Below are 20,898 nucleotides of genomic sequence, written 5' to 3'. Positions count from 1 at the left end.
CCCTACCCGTTTTTTTTCCTTTTTTTTAATATATAATTTGTATTGAAACTTTTAAAAAAACATAAAAACTAATACAAATTAATATAAAGTAAAGAAAAGAGAGAAAGAAATCAAAGAGAAAGTAAAAAGTGCAAGAAAAGAAAAAAGGGTAAACAAAAACAAAGAAAAGAAAAAATACAAAGCAGTGGCTTCTGACATTCTTCACAGCAGTTAGAAGTTCATATTTTAAACCCTCTCTAAAGTTACATCATAACATCCTTTTTTCTATAATCTATCCTTTCTAATCATCAAAACCATAAATCACAAGTTCATTTTTTTCATTTTTATGCAAAAAGTCCATAAGCAGTTTCCTTATGGACATTTTATAAATGTAGATAGTGTCTTTTCTCTAATCAAAGAAGTTAGTTTATCCATCTCAGCAAGATCTGTCAATTTCACCAACCATTCCTCCACAGTATGTCTCTTTCCATCTCTGTGCATATAATAATCTTGCTGCAGTAATCATATATTGAAATAATCTTCCATGGCTTTTTTCTAACTGTTTATCCATTAGTCCTAAAAGGAAAAGTTCTGGCTTAAATTGAATATTAATCTTTAAAATCCTCTGTATCAAAGTATGTATTTGAATCCAAATTTTTTTAGCTTGTTTACATGTCCACCAAGCATGATAAAATATCCCTTCAGGTTGTTCACATTTCCAGCATACATTTGAAGTGACTTTATACATTCTAGGTAATTTCTCTGGGGTCATATACCAACGATACGTCATTTTATAAAAATTTTCTTTGAGAACATAATACAGTGTAATTTTCCACTCTTTTAACCACTGATCCATCTGTATATTATAACCAAAATGCTTAGCCCACTTTCATATATTTAACCTGTTCTTCCTCTGTTTCAAATTTCAACAAAAGTTTATACGTTTTAGCAATTACATGTTCATCCTCAGTGCACAATTATACTTCAAGTTCTGTTTTACTTTGCTCCATCCCATAAGTTTTTTTGTCCGTTTTGGATCTTTGAAACTATCTGGAAACTGCCCCCTTGCAGACATTGTATTGATTGCCACTGCATTTTTTTGGTACAATTCGAAGTGCTGGTATTAATTTGCAATGCTCTATATGGCTTGGTTTGTTATCTTCAGGACCATGTCCTTCAGATAGAATGGTCCTATTGCATTTAACCTGAAGGAGAATGCTTGATACTCCCATCCCTCCAGGGGTCAGCAGGTGTGAACCTGAAGAAGGGCAGTCTCAGTGGCAGCTCCATCACTTTGGACCTGATTGGCCAAGGCTGGGTGTTGGGAACTTTATGCTTTATAGTTAGTTTTCTTTTTGTGTTATTGATTGCTACCACAGTTTTTAGGCTGTGATAATTGAGAATAGTTTTGATTTTTACACTGTTCTGAAATTTTCTTTGGAATCTGATAATAGAGGCAGTATGTGTATACTATAATAAATATTTTCTAATATGTCAAAATTGATAGATGTGCAAAACCAAGACATTTCAAAGATCAGTAACTGTACTAACTTATTTGTAGGGAGAATTATACATAGGTTTCAGTCTGGAGAAATTCTCAGGTTTCATTGAAATCAATAGGACTTAAATTAGTTTTTATGAAATCATTTCATTGTTTATAATAGAGCCTAAACACAATTTTTGTCCGAACTGATGCTGGCTTTTGGCTCTGTTAACTTTCTGTTAACTTACTGTAGGCTATTGTTTTGGTATCTATAGAAAAACTATCCTGTTCTCTCTCATGTAAAATATAAAAGTAAACATTGGCAATTATATTTTGCCTTTTATGGCTAAGTGCTTTAATGATGTTAGTTTTTGTTTTGCACAATACAGTTATGACTTTCTATATATTGTGTAGCAATGCTTTAGGAATTGTTTGATTGGTTTCTGTTAATCGTTTACTACTTAATTTTATTATAATGTAAGCTGGTATAAGCTTTATGTATCAAAAAGGTAAATAAAATTGACATTGAGTAACATTATTTTTATTTCATTTTTAATAGAAGTTGCAGAACTTGAAGTAAATTTACCTTGTAAGTATAGTTTTTGGCATATTTTTGAGGAGTATTCAGATTCTAATTTTCCAGCCTTATGTCAGACATGTAAGATAATTGAGAGATATTACATAAGCTGATCTGGAATTGTCATTTGTTGTAAATGTTAATTAAGGGACGTTACCAGCTAGATATTGCAATTCTTTTATCTTCAGCACATTTTTTTTGGCAAATTGAAGTTTTTCTGTTTCCTTTCTTGCATCTTCTTTTCTTAATCTTGAAAAAAGCTTAAAGATTTGACATTCCAATTCATTCATCAACTATCAAGCACTTCAATTTTAACAGTAAAGGTTTAAACAAGTGCTTAAACATATTACTGAAACCAGTGATTGGCTTTGATCTTTGTGCCTAATGTTTCAGGATATCAAGTTTGCAACAAGAATGTGTTGTATATTTTATTATTTGAAACATCAATGTATGTTTATGCATTAGTAATATATGAAAGCAGTTCATGGCATTTATATAATACACACCAAAAGATAGCACCTAGGTTACTAAAGGTGACTACCTGGATAGCTTACATTTTGCTGGTCCTAAAACCAATGCTGTGATTACTGCTATATTTTGGACCAAAATTCTGGTAATAACTTTTAAAACATCAAGCACTGAGGATTGATCTCTGAGTCCCTTAACATACACGCAATCATACATTCTGCAGAGACCTCAGTGATGATTTCTTTCTGGTTGTAGCACACTCCATCTTGCAGTGTTCATTCCAGAAAAGTCTGATTGAGTTTGAGAATTATTGGGCACAGGTGAAGAAGATCTTTTTTATTTGATCAGACCTTTAAAATGTTACATTCAATGGTCATTAGTCTCCTCAACTTTTCTTTTCTCATTCTGATCATAAACATTACAAATTGTCAATTATTTTGAGATTTTTATGTTTATTTTCAGGTACATGTGAAGTGAACTTTCCTGACCCAAATAAACTCCATTTCTTTCTCCTAATCATAAACCCAGGTAATTTTTAAAAATACATTAAAACTGTGATGTTAATTGACTCGAAGCACAGAATATATTCAAATATTCACCAGCTAAATTATTTGGGCAATTTTAGGACTATATCCTGTGTTGCATGAGTAAACTCCAACTTACACCATGGAACTTCCTTCATACTCTCTTCCCCTCCATGTATATGTTCCAAATCTCCTTTGGAGGTTACCGCCTCTAGTGCAGATTTCATGGGTAAGCTGGGCGTGCTGGAGAGGGGAGGAGGAATCTGTTCCACTGATGATACCATTCTGCATGTATAAAGACAACAGTGGATACAACTCTTACGGTACCGGTACACCACTGAAAGAGAACTATAAATATAAATTTTAGACTTTTTCAACATATTTCAACACATAGATATTTGATCTTCTTTTCAACAGTATTGATAAAGGGTATATAATATAACAAATATCATGCACCATTTACATTTTGCAGTCCATTGTGTAATTGAAATAAACATAAATGCAAATTTTGCATGTGGAAAAAAAGTTCACTCCCACATTGATCACTACCTCAAATACCAAAAATTAGAATTAGATGCATCAGATCAGGGGCAAATGATTAGAACATCATTAGAGAAATTGTGGGAAGAACCTGTCTTATTTAAACCTCAGACAATTCATTTGATTTGCTCTTTGTCATTGGGGGTGTGTGGTATCACCATGCCTAGTTCGAAAGACCTCTCTGAGGCCTTCAGAAAGAAGGTTATGGATGCCTATGAGTCTGGGAAGGGTTTGAAAATATTGCAAAACAATTGGACATCAATCATTCCACTGTTTTGAAGATCATCTACAAGCAGAGATTTCAAACAACTGCCAGCTTGTCCCGGCTGAGCCTTCCCAGCAAGCTCAGCCTGAGAGCAAAATGCTGAAAGAAGTCTCTAAGAGCCCCAGAATTTCATCATGTGGCCTACAAGTAGCTCTTTCCACTATTGATATCAAAGTGCATGAGTCACCATTAGAAAGAAGCTACACAAGTTGGATCTACATGGGAGATGTACCAGGAGATATCTTTGCTGTCCAGAAGGAACATCAGGGCAAAACTAAAGTTTGTTCATAAACACTTAGGCAAAAACCAGGATTTCTGGAACAAAATGTTCTGGACAGATGAAGTAAAGATGGAGTTACAGTATTTGGCACAGTACCAGAAGACATGCTTGGTGAAAACCAAAGACAGCATTTCACCAGAAGAACCTGATCCCAGCTGTAAAGCATGGGGGTGGAAATGTTACGGTTTGTGGCTGCTTGCTGCATCAAGGCCCTCCTAGAATCCACTAGTAATTTTTCATTGTACCAGAGGGTGCTTGAGGATAATATGAGACTATCTGGCAGAAGATTAAAGGTCAACCAAAAGCGAACCTTGAGAGATGACCATGACCATAAACATCCCAGTAAATCCATCAAGGAATGGCTGAGGGGGGAAAAAATGGAGGGTTCTGGCATGGCCAAGTCAAAGCCCAGATCTAAATTCCATTGAGATGCAATGGGGTGATTTGAAACAGGTTGTGCATGCAAGAAACTCCTCAAATATAACACAGCTGAAAAAAATTCTTCCTAGTTGATGTCAACGACTAGTGGACAGTTATAAGAAATGCCTACTTGAGGTTCTTTCTGCCAAAGGGGGCAATACCAGGTATTAGAGTCAAAGGTGTACTACCTTTTTCCACAGAAGGAAATGGCATAACTGTTAATTTTTTCTTGAATCAATGATTGCAAAATCAATTTTCATAGTGATTTTGTTCAATTTTGTTGCCTTTATCTTTATATACTGTTTGAATGAAGATAAAATATTGGTATATTCGCATATGTTAAAAAAGAAAAATCTTTACATGGGATGTATTTACTTTTTCACATGGCTGAATATTTTGATTGCCCATCAAAACTATTTAATACTTTAAAAGGGCTATACCTATGAAGAATTAAAAATGTGTGACAAGCTACAATACTAAATTTTGATTTGAAATATTTAAGCAAAATAAATTAATCATAAAGTAAAACATTAAACTTAAAGAAATGTAATTATATAATTAATACTAGTTAATCACTTTAGGTGCAGTCATACAGAAATAATTATTAATAAGTTACTTTTACAAAATTTGTTTTGAAACAGAAGTATAGTTCAAGCCATCTGAAAATCCCATGCAGTTTATAGATGTTTTTCTGAATAAAGTCCTTATGATATATAATATGTATAAAAATCTTAAAATGGTAGATGGTATTTTGTATTTCATTATTTCAAACCATTACTAACCAAACGCTCTTCTGTTATTGAGAGAATGGTCAATAGACAGAAAAACAGTGACTTTCGTTATTACGGAAAATAGGCAAAAACATCTGTAGAAAATTTTGAGTCAGACTATTAGGTAAGGAACCCCTTGGTCTTGATTCGTTTTGAATAGTTCAGTGTTATGCTGCTCACCCCTCTTTCTTGACTAAAGGCAATGATTTTTCAATTGTACTAATTTTTTCTTATGCTCCTTCCTTGTTCATTTATCCCTTTCATAAATTTATTTACATTTACTGTGCAAAATTGTAGATAATAGAGATGGATTCCAATGTTTGTCCTGTTTAACACCTAGATTTCCCTTTATCCTATATAGGCTTTATAGTATCAAGGATTGTGTGGCCATGATCTTGTAGTAATACTTACGTATGTTTACACATAACAAAAACCTATTACGTTTTATATCTGGGTCCCATTTTAATCTTGTAAATTACTCAAATATGCTGGTAATATATAAATAAAACTTTGTAAATATATAAATGAAGTTTTGACTTGTTCTTAACTGAACATCCTTAAATATTTTATTAAATATTTTTGTCCCTCAAAGTTCAGCGTTTCAAAGTTTGTACAATCTCTTTATTAATTTCCCTTTATATTCCCTGTAATCTCCTCTGAACTAAAATCATGGCAAATCATCTATTCACAGACTTTATTGTGTTCCTTATATGACCCCAAAATAATTACTTTTAAATATGTCTTCCATTGTAAACATATACTTCATTTTCCAAATTTAGCCAAGCCTAGTTTGTATTATCTTATTGAAATTATATTGAATATAATCGCTGCAGTTTTTTCTTTATCCAGACTCTTCCAATTTTAATGTTACCCATTTTAAAATCCTTATCTTGTATTGTTTCCTGTATTTCTTCCTTATCTATAATAAAGCCTGTACATTTGTATATGTTTTTTTATTCTGTGAAGTTTCCTAACCTTCATGGTCCATTGTAATAATTCTAGTTTGATAATACGAAGAAGGTGCTTTCAATATTTTTTTTGTGCAAAGCTTAACCCATGCTAGTTATCAAAATTTGTATTATTTCTGTTTATAAAATGCAAAATTAATGTATCTCTGCAGAATCTCATATAGTCTGTTTCTTTTAACAGATGAAGGCTATTATCAAAATGGATCATTTCAGTTTGAAATAGAGGTTCCTGATGCCTATAATATGGTTGTAAGTAATTAAGAATATTTAATTTCTTCAACATTATTGATTTCAAACAGTAGTAAAACTCAGTTCATTTATACACTTAATTTTCCTCAAATACATGTCTCAGAAAGTTCACAGGAATGACAAAGATACTTAATACTAGTGTAATGCAAGTTTTTCCAGTTCTTTGAAATGTGTGCAGATTGTGTGGGTTGCTTTCCAGTGTAAGAAATGAAGTTTGTAAAAAAAAAAAAAAAAAAGTCACGTTCTTAGAGAAATTTCAGTGCATAAAATGTTTCTTTTGAATCAAATCTTGTAAGATTTAAATGTAATTTTCTAATTATCAAAACTGTTTTGTGTAAAGTGTGCATATATCCTTGAAAAAGAATTCTATTACTAAATAAACATTCATAATATAAGTACAAAATTACGTATGTACATTCGTATGTACTTTCTATAAATTGATAATACTGTATAGTATGGAAATAAGGTTTCCACTATATTATCATCTGGCACTTTAGTACTGTTTATTGTGCACTATCATTATTTAAATAGAAGAAGAATAGTCCAATTTTTTTTCACCAGTTCTTAGTTAGAAATTCAAAGAACAGAAAGTAAGTATATAAAATTACCTTAAGATGGAATAAGGAGCTAACGTGGATTTTGAGAGAGTTGGATCCTTACACTAAGTTTTAATTGCAGGAAGAAAGTGCTGTTGCAGTGATGTCTTAGGTTTGCTGCATATTTTAACTTTACTTTTATACATTATCATTTATTTAATGCAATTTATTTAAATACATTTATTTGGAACACACAAAGATCCATGTAGGTGAATGTGTCTGAAATTGGAAACCTCTATTGAAATGTCATAGTGAGCATTCAGTAACAAAATTTAGAGATCTGTCTAGTAAACTAGATTGAAAACCAGAGGCTGTAATAGCTGATACCATTGAAGAAGATTCTTGAGCTACAAGGTCGCTATAAAACAGCAGCATGCACATAGTGAGACCTTAATCAGGATGAATCATAGCTCAAACCAACAATGAGAAATGAGGGATATTGAAAATTTTTAAGTGTAGCTCATTTGAATGAATAAAGATATTATGGTCTTTGACCAGCCTTTACAGTAGAAGAAAATAGTTTAATCCAACAATTCATTATCAGGGGAAAAAAGGAAAACAATAAAATAGTAAAACAACATATCTAATTAAAAGGTTTGCACAATTGTATAACTTGATAAAAATATTTGGCCACCTGGTGTGTGAGTGTAGAGTCAGCATCCCTTAAAAAGAAATAAAACATAAAATCTGTCAGGATGACCTTCCAATTTAGAGAGGATTGGGGAGATCGGAGCATGTCTTGGGGCATCATAAAAAGGACACCATATGAGGACATGGGCAAGAGTTTCTACCTCCCTGGATCCACAAGGAGTCCCATGGAATCTTCCTGCCAGCAATGCTGAAGGGAGGGCATCAAAGCGGGCTCTGGAAAAGGCCCATCTGTATTTGTTTAAGGAGAGATTGTATAGATACCCTGCAGTAGAGGGTTTGTGGCTATCTAGAATTTGACGATAGAATTCGGGAGCACTGGTAATACCATCAATGTCCCTAATTCTTTACTCTGGATTTGGCCTTCTCCAGAGTTAATTGGCCTAAATATTCAGGAGAGAGGCCACGACTGCAAAGTTCTTTTGTATAGGTACGGTGCCAATGAGATTGGTGGCTGGCTGACAACAGCAGAGTCATCATGCCTGTAGGGTCAAATGTGATTCTGAGTCCTGAGATTAGAATCCTGTCCAGGCCTGAGCCTTAACACTTGGCACACTAGCTTCAAGCCTCAAAACTGCATTGGGGGTGCATTTTGGAGGACCAAACAAAGACCAAAGGAAATTTGATTGTATGGTTTCATAAGCCTTTATGTTTGTGTATGGGCCAAGTTGTATCCCATAAAGTAGTTTAACAGTTTAACTGCTGCTGGGATGTAATTTGCCCCCCCCCCCCCCGTTGCCTGTAAAATTTTATTACTGCTTGTGAGCTCTTTTGGGTGGTAGAAGTGGCGTAATTTACCTGGGCTGATAACTTCCTAGAGGCCTGAAATACTATGCCCAGGTATTTAAAACATTTAACTTATTCTAATTCATGGGAGTCAATTGTCCACTTTTGCTTTTGTCTTTTATTAGAAAAAAACTAGGACTTTAGCTTTGTCATAATTGATAAATTGTTCCTCTTTACAGTAGGATGCCAGGGTTCTTAGTGCCCGCATCTTGCCTGTAGAAGACAAGGAGAGAAGAAGTTCATCATCCTCATAGAGTAGAATTGGGAGATGTTTATCAGCCAATTTAGGGGCAGGATATCAACTCTCTGAAGAATTTTGATCAGAGAATTGATATAAATGTTAAGAAGCAATGGTGCTAAAATGCATCCTCATTTCACCCCCTTAACAGTCTGTATAAAATTAGAAAGATCCCCTCTCTGGTTACACCTTACTCTAAGACTGGTTTTGTCATATAGCTTATGAATTAAGAGCAAGAGTCTTGTCTAAAGAGGATCTGCTCAGAACGTCCCAGAGTCTGACCCTTGAGACATTATCAAAAGCTGCCTTGAAATCGATAAAGGTTGCATATACTGTAGATCCAGACCAGAGTGATTTGTATATTTGTCTGCCAGGTATTGAAGCACCAAACAATGGTCTGTAGTAGATCATCCCGGTTGGAACCCTGCTTGCTCAAGGTCAATTATTCCCTCATCTATTACCCAGGTTTGGAGTTTGGTAAATAGGTACCAGGCATATAATTTGCTAATGATGTTCAATAGACTAATTGGCCTATAGTTAGCTGGGTCATGCCATGGAGTGTTCGGCACGCTTGGAATTTTCTCTTTGCAACGTCTCAGGCTTGTTCTTCCCTTTGGTCTTTCCCTTTGAATTCTTTTTCATTTCTGTCTTGTAGCCATTGCTGCCATAGGCCAGTGTCTGAAGTTGTTGGATTCCAGACTCTAAAATCCTAATCCTTACTAATCCTAAATCTAAAATTCCAAAATTACTAATCCTAATACAGGAAACTAAAATTACTAATTGATATTAAATAAAATCATTAAGTAAACTATCTTAAAACTAAATAAAAGAGTAACTAAAATAGAAGAGTTAAGAGCTCACTAAAAATGCTGTCACTCTGAGGCCATCTTCCTCCGCCACCTATCCATCCATGTTCTAGGAACTTTAAGGAAAAAACAGTCCTTTTATCCATGACTCCTGAAATGCATTATCTGTCTTGGGATGCCACCTTCTCACAGAACAAGTACTGTTGACACAGCCCAATCTTGAATATTTTCACCGGCGCATCCCTCCCAGATTAGCTTAATGAGCAGAGTGGTTGGGTCTCACTGGAGCTCCTAAAAGCTCAAACTTCATTCAGTTTGTCTTTTAAAAATAACAGCAACAACAACACTCCTTTCTGTATCTCTCTATTGCTCTGAGAGGGACTGCTCTCACTAGTGTTTTGTCCTGGAAAAAGGAAAAGTCTTGTTTGCATCCCCCACTCTAAGAGATGCTTTTGAAAGGGGTAGCCCTGATTAATTCTAGATTTCCAGCCAAAAATATGAACTAGCTTTGATGGCAATCGTAGGTATAACATTTGAGCCATTCGTTATGTAGAGCTTCAGGTTCGTTATTTTTAAGACCTTTCTTTTGGTAGCTGTAACGTCCATCAGGCTGGAATCTGACTTTCCTAGACATCAGGTTTTGAATTTTCATAAGGATCACTTGGTGTTCTGACCTGGTCGCTCCTTTAACAACAGTTATATTTTCTAGCCGGCACAAGAGATACTTCTATTTTCTTTTTGCTCTAATCCTTCTCAAAAGCAGGTGGTTTGGCACTGGATATTCAGAGGGCATTCTGTTTTTGTTTGGATAGGTTTATAGAATCATAGGGTTGGAAGGGATCTTGGAAGTTTTCTAGCCCCCCCCCCCCGACGTAGTGCAGGAATCCTCATACCATCCCAGACAAATGGCTGTCCAATCTTTTCTGGAAAACTTGCAGTGATGGTGCACCCATGACTAGGAGGCAGGCTATTCCACTGATTAATGGCTCTCTCAGTCAGAAAATTATTCTTATTTCAAGTTTGGATCTTTCACTGTAAAGTTTCCAGCCCAGTGGTTCTTGTCTTATCCTTGGGTGCCCTGGAAAATAAATCCACATCCTCTTTCCTGTGACAACTCTTCATGTATTGGAACACTGCTATCATATATCTCCTTAGCCTTTTCTTATTTAGGCTAAACATACCAAGTTTCTTCAACTGCTCTTCTTAGGATTTAACCTCCAGGCCCCTTACAATCCTTGCTGCTCTTCTCTGCCCCTGTTCCAGTTCCTAAGTGTCCTTTGGCATTGTGACCAGAACTGGTCACAGTGTTCCAGGTGCAGTCTCACCAGTGCAACACAGAGCAGTACTATTACTACATGTGATCTTGACATGATGCCTCCCTTGATGTAGCCCAAAACTGTACTGGCTCTTCTGGCAGCTGCAGCACACTGCTGGTTCATTCATAATCCTTCCAGATCCTTCTTGCAAATATTGCTAGGTATCACCTATCTTGTATCTGTGCATCTGGTTTCTTCCACCTGAATGCAGAACCTTGCATCTCTTACCATTAAACAACATTTTTTTGGGTAGAACCCAACGTCCAAGTCTATCAAGATCCTTTTGAATCTTGAGCCAGTCTTCTCACATTCTCAGAAATCAAAAATGTGTTTGTTTCCTTTCAGGTGAAGTCTAAAAGAGAAAAGATGTCTAAGTCCTTTTAAAAGGATATTTTCTCTTTTTTTTAAATATAATTTTTACTGATAATTTTTACTTGAATAAAAGAAAAATAAGAAATATATAAAAGAAAGAGGAGAAAAAGAAAAAGTGCAGGAAACAATACAATAAAAGAAAACAAAAAAATGATAATTAAAGAAGTGACTTCCAACCTTCATTACAGCAGTTATAATCAAAGTTATTATCCCTCCTCCCTCATAAACATAACCATAATCCCTTCATCCTCTTATTCAACACTTTTTCAATCATCCAGTCTAAAACTATCATTTTAACTTTTTCCATTTTCAGCAAAAAGTCATGAAACATTCAGTATTTCGGAAACATACTTGTTATTTCATCTTCCATGGTGGGTACTTTAATATATCTCCATTTTATACACATATAATAATCTTGCTGGCCGGCAAAATAATATCCTCTTCTGTAAATTTATCTCACATAAACAAATATATTCCTCTGGAGTGCTCTAACAATCCTCCGATCTATAACTTTAACTCCCTTTAGTAATAACAAATTTTCTTTATTTCAGATTTGTAATCCATAAAAGAGGAGTAAAAAAATAAAGCTTTTTTCCTATGTCCATGACACTTTAGTCCCTTTCAGTACTCCATACTTCTATAATCACATGGTCTTCTCAGAACTTTAAGTTCACTTCTTTTTCTATTTATCTCTTTGTTTAACACAGTCAGCCAATCAGCTTCCTTAACAAGTTTAAACATTCTTCTTTCCCATGGAGGTATATATTCTCTATTTATTTAATTCTAAAAATACTTTAAATGAGACAATATTCCAAATTTAACCGTCTGTCATGTTCACTGTTTCAATGTGCACTGTACATCGTAACGTTTCACATGCCATGGTGCTGACGCGCGTTTCTTTTGGGGGGGAGCTGCTGTGAAACTTTGTGCCAAGCTCTGTATCTGTGTTCATTTCAATGGAATGTGTTTGGGTTATGTGCTCTGCTCAAGGACTTTTCCCGCGGACCATCAGAAGTCGTTAGGGGCACCTGGGATTGTGAGCCTGGGAAGATTCTATGGGGGGAGGGATCTCGTTTGTACCGAGGGTTTTTTAGTTTGCATTTGGCGTGCTTTTTCCATTCTCAGCTTTCTTTGTGAACCTGTATACTATTCTTTAATAAATCAGATATCTTTGTGATCCTGCTTATGAGTCTGATGGTGTTTAGAATAGGCAATCATTACACTGTCCCTTTAGTCCATTTTTTAACTTTCTTATTCCAAAATCCCGGTAAGCTTTCTGCATTTCATTCTTTTAAATCTTTATAACTGTTTCCTTCCTTTTTACGTTAGTCTTTCCTGGATCGAAGATACACTCACCCAGGTGGCCTTAGGTGCTCTGACGCTCTGAAGGTCTCTTTACATTTAAATCTGCTCCATTTAAACATGAGACCATGGGTTCTAGTCTCACCTTAGGCACAAAGCCAGCTGGGTGACCTTGGACCAGTCATTTTCTCTCACCCCTGGGAAGAAGGCAATGGCAAACCACTTGTGAAAAACCTTGCCAAGAAAACTGCTGGGATTTGTCCAGGCAGTCTCTGAGAATTGGTCACAACTGAATGGTTTTATTTATTTTATTTATCAAATTTGTCATCGCCCATCTCCTCCTACCAGAAGGACTCTGGGTGTCCATGCTTTAGAAAGTGGATTGTACAGACCCAGTGTCCTTTCAACAGGCTTTGCTTGAGGCTGTGAGCATGGTGTTTTCTCCCGCAGCTCCTGGCAGTCTACTAGCAGGTCGCCTGCAGGGGGTCCCTCTGGACCCTCATGGCTTCTCCTTGTCCAACAACATAATGTCTGGCTGTTGGTCTTTGGCTCTGTGTCATCCCTGCTGTTTCGCGGAGATGTGCTAGTCTGCCGTGTTTCCACCCAGAAGTCTTAAAGGATTTTCTCAGAGTTTGTATGGATTAGTGGAAGCAGCCTCTGAAGGGTATCCAGCATGTTCCCTTAAAGGCTGTGTGGGTTTTCAGGGACATTTTTCAGTACAGATTATTTGAAAAGTTGCTCTATGAGATGGATAATAAAATATGTAAAAACATGGATGACTTTTGGTAGGTTAGTCCTTCAGAAAGTAGTGATAATGTAATTCACCTATTCTGAGATCCCACCAAATCTTGATATTCCTGAACTAAATTCGGTTAGGTCATAAGAAAAATATTTAACATTCCTTAAGCTATTTATCGGACAATTTGGATACTCCCTTTCTCTATTCCAAATTGTACTCTCTTTTTTTGGAATAAGAAATTGTCAATTTACTTTCAGAACTCTTCTCCAACACTCTCAATGTCTCTAGAGTTTCAGAGGCTGCAAGGGCATTGGGGCCAAACAGTGTACATATCAAGTATTTTAAATGCCATTCAGCATTCTTAGTAAATGTATTCCTTTTGTAAAATCTCATGAGTTTTTAAGTTGTTATTACTTAATCATTGATTAAGGTTAATGATCCCATTATGTTTTCCATACAAAAAATGTATTGTTAGCCATTTTAAAATAAGAATTGCTCCAATGTGTCAATTTCTCATGAGAGAAAAAAATCAGAGTTTTTTTGTAAAAAGAGTCCCTCTTCTGGGGGAGATGGGCGGTGGCTAAATATGAGTAATAAATAAATAAATAAATAAAAGTTAAATGTTCTGTCTAATAATGTCCAAATATGTTTAACCAGCTTCTGTGCTAGAAAAATAAGCAAATTCCTGTTGCAGTTAAGGTGCTTCCAAATAATAAACTACAGGCATAGCAGGATCAGATCTCTGAAGCAATGAAATCTGAACCAGTTCCACATTGTGATTTGATACATCCCAGGATGAATGATCCATGTTAATGAGGGAGAAAATGACTAGGAAGATATACAGTCAGAACCAGAAATATTGGAACAAGGATAACTCTTTTGGCATTTGGCCTCTGAATACCACCACATTGAAGTTGAACGGAAGTTGAAAGGAAACACACCCAGAGAGCGAAGTCAGGACTTCCAGCTGTAATTCAAGGGGTTTGACAAAAGTGGAATACTAACCATTCAGCAAGTACAGCCAGTGGCATACACACACCCCTATTGTTGGTGGCTCATAAGTAATAGAACAAACCAACATCATTACAAACATAAGGATCGCCTTTAATACCTGGATGAAAATCCTTTGCAGTCAATGACTGCCTGAAGTCTGGAACCCATGGACATGACCAAATGCTGAGTTTCCTCCCTTGAGATGCTTTGCCAGGCCTTTACTGCAGCTGCCTTCAGCTGCTGCTTGTTTGTGGGTCTTTCTGCCTTCAGTCTTGTCTTCAGTAAGTGAAAAGCATGCTCTGTTGGGTTGAGATCAGGTGACTGACTTGGCCATTGAAGAACATCCCACTTCTTAGCCTTGGGAAACTCTTGGGTAGCTTATGTTTTGGGTCATTATCCATCTGCAGTATGAAGCGGCGTCCTATCAGTTTGGTAGCATTTGGCTGAATCTGAGCAGAAAGTATAGCCTTATACAGTTCAGGATTTGTCCTGCTGCTTTTATCAGCAGTCAGGGCATCAATAAACACCAGTGACCTGGTTCCATTGGCAGCCATACACACCCCTGCAATAACACTGCCTCCACCATGTTTGACAGATGATGTGGTATGCTTTGGATCATGAGCTGTTCCTTTCCTTCTCCATACTTTTCTCTTCCCATCATTCTGGTGCAAGTTAATCTTGGTTTCATCAGTCCAAAGAATCTTATTCCAGAGCTGGGCAGGCTTTTTTAGGTGTTTGCTGGCAAATTCTAATCTGGCCTTTCTGTTCTTAAGCATTATCAGTGGTTTGCTCCTTGTTGTGAAGCCTCTGTATTTACATTCATAAAGCCATCTCTTGACTGTAGATGTTGACAATGACATGCCTACCTCCCCAAGAACATTCTTGACCTGGCTAGATGTTGTGAAAGGGTTCCTCTTCGCCATGAGCAGAATTCTGCGGTCATCCACTTTAGTTTTCTTCTGTGGTCTTCCAGGCCTTTTGCTGTTGCTGAGCTTGCCAGTTAATTCCTTCTTTTCTAGGATATTCCAAACTGTTATATTGGCCACTCCCAATATTTCTGCTATCTCTCTGATGGGTTTATTTTGTTTTCTCAGCCTAATGATGGCCTCCTTCACTCGCATAGACACCTCCTTGGACCTCATGTTGAGAGTTCTAGTGAACAGCTACCAAATGCAAATGTAACACTCAGAACCACCTCCAGCCTTTTATCTGCTTGATTGGTCATGGGGTACCCAGGAAACAGGCCACACATGGCCATGCAGCCGCTTGTCAGCCATTCGTTCCATTACTTATGAGCCACCAACGATGTGTGTGTGGGTATGCCACTGGCTGTACTTCCTGAATGGTTAGTGCCCCACTTTTGTCAACCCCCTTGAATTACAGCTGAAAGTCCTGACTTCGCTCCCATCTGGGTGTGTTTCCTTTCATCTTCAATATGGTGGTGTACAGAGGCCAAATGCCAAAACAGTTATCCTTGTTCCAATATTTCTGGTCCTGACTGTAGCAGGTGTTAGTTTGATTTAGAAACTAATCATGTTGATCTAGAGACTATATATGTTATGTTGTTATGTTATGTTATGTTATGTTATGTTATGTTAATTCCAGTAAGCCATAATGAAGGTGAAGTGAAAACTCACTAGTGTATTATTTTATTTATTGATTTATTATTTTGCAAGGCTTATAAGACATTCCATTTGCAGTTAACTCTGAGTGGCATATAATTCCCATTTTTGTAATTCAGATTAAAAACAAACAGCATAGCAGTGTGAACAATAATAATCAAGCAAATCCATAGGGCGAAGGGGGGCCAAAATAAAAAACTGTGAATACCACAATCAGCAACCAAAAATTTAAAACACCATTCTTCACCAGAAGGAGAAGTCATAGCAATTCCCCCTATGGCTAAATAAAACAGCCATGTTTTAAATGACTATCTGAAAGCCAAGGACAAAGATCCATTCAGATGTCTGGGGCCAAGCTATTCCAGAGAAACAGACCTGCAACTGAAAAGGTATGCTTCTGAAGTCCCTGTAGATGGCAATCCCTGGGACAAGAGAAACAGCAAGGCTGCCCTACTCAATCTTTTTGGGCAGGCAAACATTACTGGAGTAAGGTGATCCTGCAAATGTTCACTTTCTGCACCACGAAGGGCTTTAAACCAGCACCTTGAATTGCACCCAGAAGCCAAATAGGAGCCAGTGCAGTTTTCAAAGTAAAGGTGTTATATGGGTGTACTTTTTTTTTAATCGTATGACATAGCAGCTTGGTGTTCATGCTGCTTTTTCTTGCTGGGAAATCCTTGTGAGATCCAGCAGCCAGATGTGTAGACTATTTAGCCGTGACAAGTCACATTGCCCGGGGTGCACCACAAGGAGGCTACTCTGCATTGCACTGAGTTGGGCTGAGAGAGAGTGACTGGCCCAAGGTCACCCAGCTGGCTTTCATGCCTAAGGCGGGACTAGAACTCACAGACTCGTGGTTTCTAACCCAGAACCTTAACCACTAGACCAAACTGGCTCTCCTATGGGTGTACTGAAGCATGCCCATAACTAATTCAGCTGCTGCATTCTGGACCAGCAATTGTTTCCAGATGCTCTTCAGAGACAACTCCATGTAGAATACATTCAAGAGGTGGCTAAGGCATGAGTGACTGTGAGTAGTGCCTCCCATTCCAGGAAGGATTATAACTGGTGTATGAGATACCTCTTGGCCACAGTTGCCACCTGTTCATCAAGCAAGTGCTATGAGTTCAGGAGGATTCCAAGTTACATGACAATTCTATGTAGGGGAGTACAACTTTTTCCAGAACTGAAGATGGTATCTATTTTAAGTTGGAGGGCTTAAGAACTCAAAACCACTCTGCCGTATTGGTATTTAGCCTCAACCTCTACCTCCCTTTCTGGAACTTAACAGCCTCAAAGCACCTAGACAGCACTTGGACAGCATCACTTCATTGGCCCAAGGTCAAGGTGCAAAGTTGAGTGTCCAAATAATGAAAATGTTTTCTTTTTTTGAGGAGCGTTTGCCCTGTTTATATTCCACGTAAGACAATTTAGAGCCATCTTTATAATTTCAACTCACCACAGTCTTTAGATGTAGCAGCAATCCCTTCTTCTTGAAGTGTAGGACCACTATGTTGTAGTTCAGATATTTGCTGATCCAGCTTACCTCTATATTTAGCCAAAAATTCCTTAGCCTTGAGGGTTGAAGTTAATCTAAACATTTGTTGCTGGAAGGTAAAACTAACGCCTTCCAATTTCTCCCAATGGAAAGGAATCTTTTTTTTCCAGAACATCTGTCAGAAAAGTATATTCTTTCTTTCTCAATATTCTCACAGGAATTTCTTTGAGCACTGTTATATCCACATTTTCAATACTGAGTTTAGTATCGTAATGAGCTTGAAGAACCAAGTCTCTCATTTTTGTGCTAGCAAACTGAACCAATACATCTCTTGGTTTATTGTTAATATCTGCATATCTTGAATTAATCTGAAAAACTTTTTCGACCTTTTTCCATCATTTTATCATCATTTATTAAATCTGCCAAGGCCAGTTTAATTTTATCTTTAAGATTTCCCTCTCTTTCTTCAGAAATCCCCCTAAGTGTCATGATCGCCGTTGCGATGTTTGCGACATCGCAACGGCTCGCATGACAATACAGGGATATGGGTCCTGAGCTGATAAGGCAAGGGCAATAGAAAAACACAAAAGAAGTAAGGGGTTTAAGGAAACTATGTAACGACCGAGTCTGGCAGCCCAGGAAGCAACAATAAAAGGAAACTGACATGAAATTGAATAACCGAACAGGCGAGGTTCGGAAGGGCTTTCGAGGAATTAGAAGCCTGATCGTCTGGCAATGGATCATCACCGCACAGGAAGGCGATCGAGGCGATGCCCGGGGCGCAGGGGGCTGGACGACCTCTCACCTGGCAAGGACGAACTGTTGGGACTCGTGGGGCGCACCTGGGGTAAGGTGGGGTGGAGCGCTGACCGGCGCAGGCTATTTAAATCCCGTTCCGGCGCGCTCCCCTCACTCTCAGCTTTCTAAGGGCATGCATTCTATTCCCAAATAAAACCAGAACCTAAGTCTACTCTAGCGTCTGTGTTTTTATTGGGTCTCAGGCAGAGCCTGACATAAAGCTGAGAGTCATTTAAAACAAACCTCGCCGGTCTCCACTGGAAAAAAAAATTTTCCACGGGAGAGAACACCGGCAATGACGGAACCGGGGACGGCCATGGAGTCGCGCTTCAGACCGGAGGCGCAAAAGACGCAACGCACGTGGGAGAGACAACCAGACAGCTTCTGGAGTCGGCGCGCCTGAGAGAGGACACGTGCTCCCTCCCTGCCCACACCGCACCCCAGTTCCAAACCTGGAGCTCCAGCCTGGAGTGGAGAGCCCCGATGGAAGAGGAAATCGGGAGCCAACAACTCTTCACTTGGGACGGCGTAACGGGACCCCGGCTGGGGGCATCCTACACCACCTGGAGACTCCACTATCCCCAAACGCCTGAGAGGGAAGTCGCAGGACTGCCGATCAGGCAGCAACCGGCAGCACCGAGGATGGACGACCCTGTCACACCCGACAGGTTCAGAGCCCTGGAGTCCAAGGTACAAGCCCTGGAACACATGCTCCAGTCCATGGCATCGGTGATGAGCGAGCTCACAAAGACTGCTACTGCACAGGGGGTAGGGGGGGATCGTGGCACCCCACCCACCCTATTGACAACCCCGAGAAGAAGGGGCCAAGCACGGGACTCTTTCTCAGGGCCCCATGGTCCCATTCCGGTGGGGGTCATCCCTAGCCACCCACAGGTGGGGCTCTTGCAACTTGGGGGGTTCGCCAAGGACTTCCCCGTGAAATTTGATGGAGACCCCATGAACCTGTCATTCTTCATGACGAACGCCACAAACTACATGACGCAATATGGACATTGCTTTGCAACGGAAGGGGCCAAAATCTCGGCAGTGGCCACAAAACTCAAGGGCAGGGCTGCGGACTGGTATGTCCAGATGTCAGAGTCCGGAGCCCCAGCCTTGGCTACCTTCCATACCTTCCTAGCCGCTCTAAAGCGGTACTTCGAAGACCCCCTGGCAAAGGAAAGGGCCAAGAGTACCCTTAAAGGACTTCGCCAAGGACAAAAAGCGGTGGCGGACTACGCCCTTGAATTTAAGGTCCTAGCAGGGAAAATCCCAGAATGGTCCGAGGTCACCTTGATCGACATGTTCAAGGATGGCCTCAACTGTGAGGTGTTGCAGTGGGCACTATACAGAGACGATCCAGACTCCCTGCACGAGTGGATCTGTCTTGCCGGGAAGGCTGAGCACGCCTAGCGCACCTTCATGCTAGCAATCGAGAAAGACAGACCCCCCTCCCAGCGGGAAAGGGCCAGTTCCACAGTCGGGCTCGACATGGGACGCGGAGCGACAACGTTGGTTTGCCCGCGGGCAATGTGTCAGGTGTGGGAAGACGGGCCACCGGGCAGCTGAATGCCTCAAGGCCAGAACGACAGATCGCCTGCCCAGACCGACGCAGAAGGCGCCACACAAGCCACCCAACCCTCCCAGACAGCTGACAGGAGCGCTAGCGACCCCGGACGAGGAAGAGGACGCCTACCTCGCAGGGGACATGTTGGACGCCCAGGAGCAGCCGGCGGGAAACGCCTTCCACCTGCCCTAAGCAGCGCTGCCGGGCAGGTGGTGAAGAATGGGCGCGACACCCCCAGGGTGAGTGGGGATTGTCCCATCCTGGCAGGAGAAATCGAACTGACCTACGGCCTCAAAGCCATCGCGGTCGGAGCTTTGGTGGACTCTGGGTGCTCCAGAAACCTCATCCACCCAGACATTGCCGCCGCATTAAACCTACCCTGCTTCCCCCTCCCAAAGCCGCTGATCTTTCAGCAACTCGATGGCTCCACAGCAGGGGGGGGACCGGCCACCCAGGGTACAAGGAAGGTCACCCTGAAAATGGCCACCTACAAGGAGACCATAGACTTCGTGGTCACCCCGGTAGGCAAGCCCATAGTGGTGTTGGGGATCCCCTGGCTAACCCACCACAACCCCTACATTAATTGGAGGACCCGTTCGATAACATTTGAAGATGGGTTCTACCAGGCGCCAGCAAGGGAGAAATCCTCCACTTTGACTGTGGGGAGGGCTGAGATTGTCGACCACCAAGCCCATGCTCCCCCCCCCCGGAAGAACTGCCGGAGCAATACTCGGACTTCGCCGACGTCTTCGGGGAGGAGGAGGCGGACCAATTACCCCCCCATTGCAAGACGGACTGTGCAATTGAACTGCTCTCGAACGTCCCACTACCCAAGCCCAAAATTTACCCCATGACTCAGAGGGAATTGGCGGCGCTGCGAGACTTTTTAGACAAAAACCTCTCTAAGGGCTTCATCGAACCAGCAAACTCACCGGTTGGAGCGCCCGTCCTATTCCGGGAGAAGGACGGCACCCTAAGACTATGCACAGATTACCGCGGGTTAAATTCCGCCTCCCTGTCAAATACCCCCTCCCGCTCATAAAAGATATGCTGGCACACTTGTCAAAGGGAAGGGTGTTTTCCAAACTCAACCT

General features: G+C 39.7%; 1 protein-coding gene across 4 annotated transcripts in view; it reads left to right on the top strand.

Annotated features, from left to right (window-relative positions):
• The window catches only part of UBE2F (ubiquitin conjugating enzyme E2 F (putative)), a 63,814-nt gene that overhangs the window by 5,926 nt on the left and 36,990 nt on the right, over nt 1–20,898 (top strand). For all 4 annotated transcript variants that reach the window (XM_063317901.1, XM_063317902.1, XM_063317900.1 and 1 more), the window contains exons 3-5: nt 2,022–2,051; nt 2,970–3,035; nt 6,456–6,523. In XM_063317901.1, coding sequence (XP_063173971.1) covers nt 2,022–2,051; nt 2,970–3,035; nt 6,456–6,523 — 164 coding nt within the window. The remainder of the gene's footprint in view (nt 1–2,021; nt 2,052–2,969; nt 3,036–6,455; nt 6,524–20,898) is intronic.

The sequence above is a fragment of the Candoia aspera genome, chromosome 1 (genome assembly GCF_035149785.1).
Source record: "Candoia aspera isolate rCanAsp1 chromosome 1, rCanAsp1.hap2, whole genome shotgun sequence".
NCBI classification, from domain to species: domain Eukaryota; kingdom Metazoa; phylum Chordata; class Lepidosauria; order Squamata; family Boidae; genus Candoia; species Candoia aspera.
Note: the sequence above shows the minus strand (reverse complement) of the source record. Positions and strands in the feature narration are given on the sequence as shown.